General features: G+C 39.4%; 1 protein-coding gene across 3 annotated transcripts in view; it reads right to left on the reverse strand.

Annotated features, from left to right (window-relative positions):
• Window positions 1–2,500, reverse strand: part of LOC119583667 (disks large 1 tumor suppressor protein-like) — a 65,160-nt gene that overhangs the window by 46,157 nt on the left and 16,503 nt on the right. For all 3 annotated transcript variants that reach the window (XM_037932266.1, XM_037932264.1, XM_037932265.1), the window contains exon 2: window positions 502–673. In XM_037932266.1, the coding sequence (XP_037788194.1) occupies window positions 502–578 (77 nt within the window). In that variant the 5' untranslated portion in view covers window positions 579–673. The remainder of the gene's footprint in view (window positions 1–501; window positions 674–2,500) is intronic.

Consider the following 2,500-nt stretch of genomic DNA (forward strand, 5'->3'; position numbering starts at 1 on the left):
CAAATGATGCCATGCAAACCCCACTCCAAGTCACCTCACTCCAGAGTCAACCTTCGAGTGTCCTGTCTGACATCTGAGCCCGGCTGACACTCTCTCTGGAAAAGAGCGGACACATGACCCTGGCACCTCTAGCTTTCTGGGTGCGGCACTTGCTTTCCAACGTCTGCACTTTTCAATTTCATCCCCATTTTGGTTATTGATTTCATTATTTCCAACTTTACCAATCCCCTACCTCACGCCCAACTACCCACCCATCTTCAACCGTTTTCTTCATTCAAACTTCTTCCCTAATTCTTACTGCAATATCAAATGTGGAAATGAGTAACTGCGACCACATTACACAATTTTATTCCCCGAAGCAACTGAAAATCGGCGCATAAGCTTACTACGTGTATGCCAGTAGCGACCAAATGCTACGAACCATATGTATCGCTTCTCCATGATCAGCGCACCGTTATTCTTATCACAACCCCCTCTACCTACAAGTGACTAACGACTCACCTGGTAATCTTCTGTGGGTCCTTCTTTCTAGTTAAGGTCCCGTTGGCCTTAGGTGGTAGGCCGTTCTTCCTGGTCATGGCTGATGGTGTGACGATTGTGACTACAGTACTGATGTCAAGGGCCTTGATTAAACAGAGACTGGCATCTCCAAGCCAGTTACATACACACTTATTTCCAGATACATGGCACTTAGGCCCTAGATAACCTATTCACTATTTTTCGGCGCGGCCTTCTGTTCTAAAAACTCTGCAGAGACTATTTTTTATGCCTTCTACCCATTTCTGCTAAATAGTCCAAGGATAGGTGTGTGTGTTGTGTGTGTGTGTCGTGTGTGTGCTGTGTTGTGTGTCGTGTGTAGGTGTGTGTGTGTGTGTGTGTGTGTGTGTGTGTGTGTGTGTGTGTGTGTGTGTGTGTGTGTGTGTGTGTGTGTAATATATATATATATATATATATATATATATATATATATATATATATATATATATATATATATATGTGTGTGTATGTATGTGTGTGTGTGTGTATGTGTGTGTACATATATACAAGCTGAAGTTTCTTCAATCTCAAAGTTAACACGAACACCATCTTTTTCTGGATATCCGCTCCAGCCTTAAGTATAAGTGCAAGGGCTACACTCGTCATATCCGCATGACACTGATAACATTACCCGTTAAGCTCATCTCATCTGTGTGACACCTTGAATCTGTGCTGACACATGCTTTTGGTATGCCATGGCGAGCCATACGGCAAAGACAAATGCCTACGATTTGGTGTAGGGAAATAACTACTTCATGGATAATTATATCTATACACTGTTTTACGGAACCTTACTAATATTATAATTATAATTTTTACCAACACATTTGTAAATAAAAACACTAACTTCATGCTTTCCCTGCACTGCACGTATTTCGAGTCGAAAATTTTACAATGGACAGATTCAACCATACGGCGACAGAACCCCTGTAATAGGAAATTGACTGGGAAATATTTCCAAAAAGCTACTCCGAATACGGACATTACCATGCCACACTTGGGAAATATCCTCTTCTCGCTAACAAAGCACTTTCACCTTATTTTATCACTTAAAATACTGATAACAATATATTTTTCTCCATAGATGGATTTTCTGTTGATTAACCGTCATACGGTTGTCTCACAATCTTTTCCGTTGAATATAGGCCTACTCTTTTCTGCACACAATCATCTGCGCAAATATTTTCTGCATCTATTTTGTACAACATTATTATTTATAACAAAATCATACGTCGAAAAGTTACACTGCTAAAATAATTCCAAATTCACAGCAACTCCCTCCTCGACACGTGCGCATCAGGAACTGCGGTACAAACTTACTACAAACTGTAGAGCTCTGTGCTGGGTACCAACTTCTAAAGATTACGACAGTTCTTTCATAACGTTAAGAGGTTGTTTAGTATTAAAATCACATATAAAGTCTAGATTATTCAGTATATTTTCTTGGATTCCTCTATCAGAAAAATCATGTTACTACTTATGAAGTAATAATAAGCAACAGTAATTACTACCCGGCATCTCCACCGCCAGTGGGGGAGGGGGTCTGGTCCCTCTAGCTCACACCCTGACGTCGTTGCCACTTACTTATCAAAAAATATTTTTCTACATGTTCAGTTTAAATTTTCGACGTGCAAGATTAGAATGTCATTTATAATATTCCGAAGCGAAGTATACGAATATGGTAAGGCTGCGACTAGATATCTGATACAAACTTAAAGGAACTTTTCCATGTGAAGGAATTCCACTCACGTTCGCATCATCTTTTGGGGGAGAACTAAACGCCCGAGATGAGTTTAGAAATTAGACTTACTCTTAATAATCGACTGGCCAAAGAATTTGTAATATCAATAATAATAAAAAAACTACTTTGTATCTATAAAAACCGCGTTCGCTTTATTGTTTAGACTCAGGCTTAACTTTGATTAATTTTGCATTCCGTAGTAAAAAAAAATTGTGACTCCAC

Source organism: Penaeus monodon, chromosome 17, assembly GCF_015228065.2.
Source record: "Penaeus monodon isolate SGIC_2016 chromosome 17, NSTDA_Pmon_1, whole genome shotgun sequence".
In the NCBI taxonomy this organism is placed as follows: domain Eukaryota; kingdom Metazoa; phylum Arthropoda; class Malacostraca; order Decapoda; family Penaeidae; genus Penaeus; species Penaeus monodon.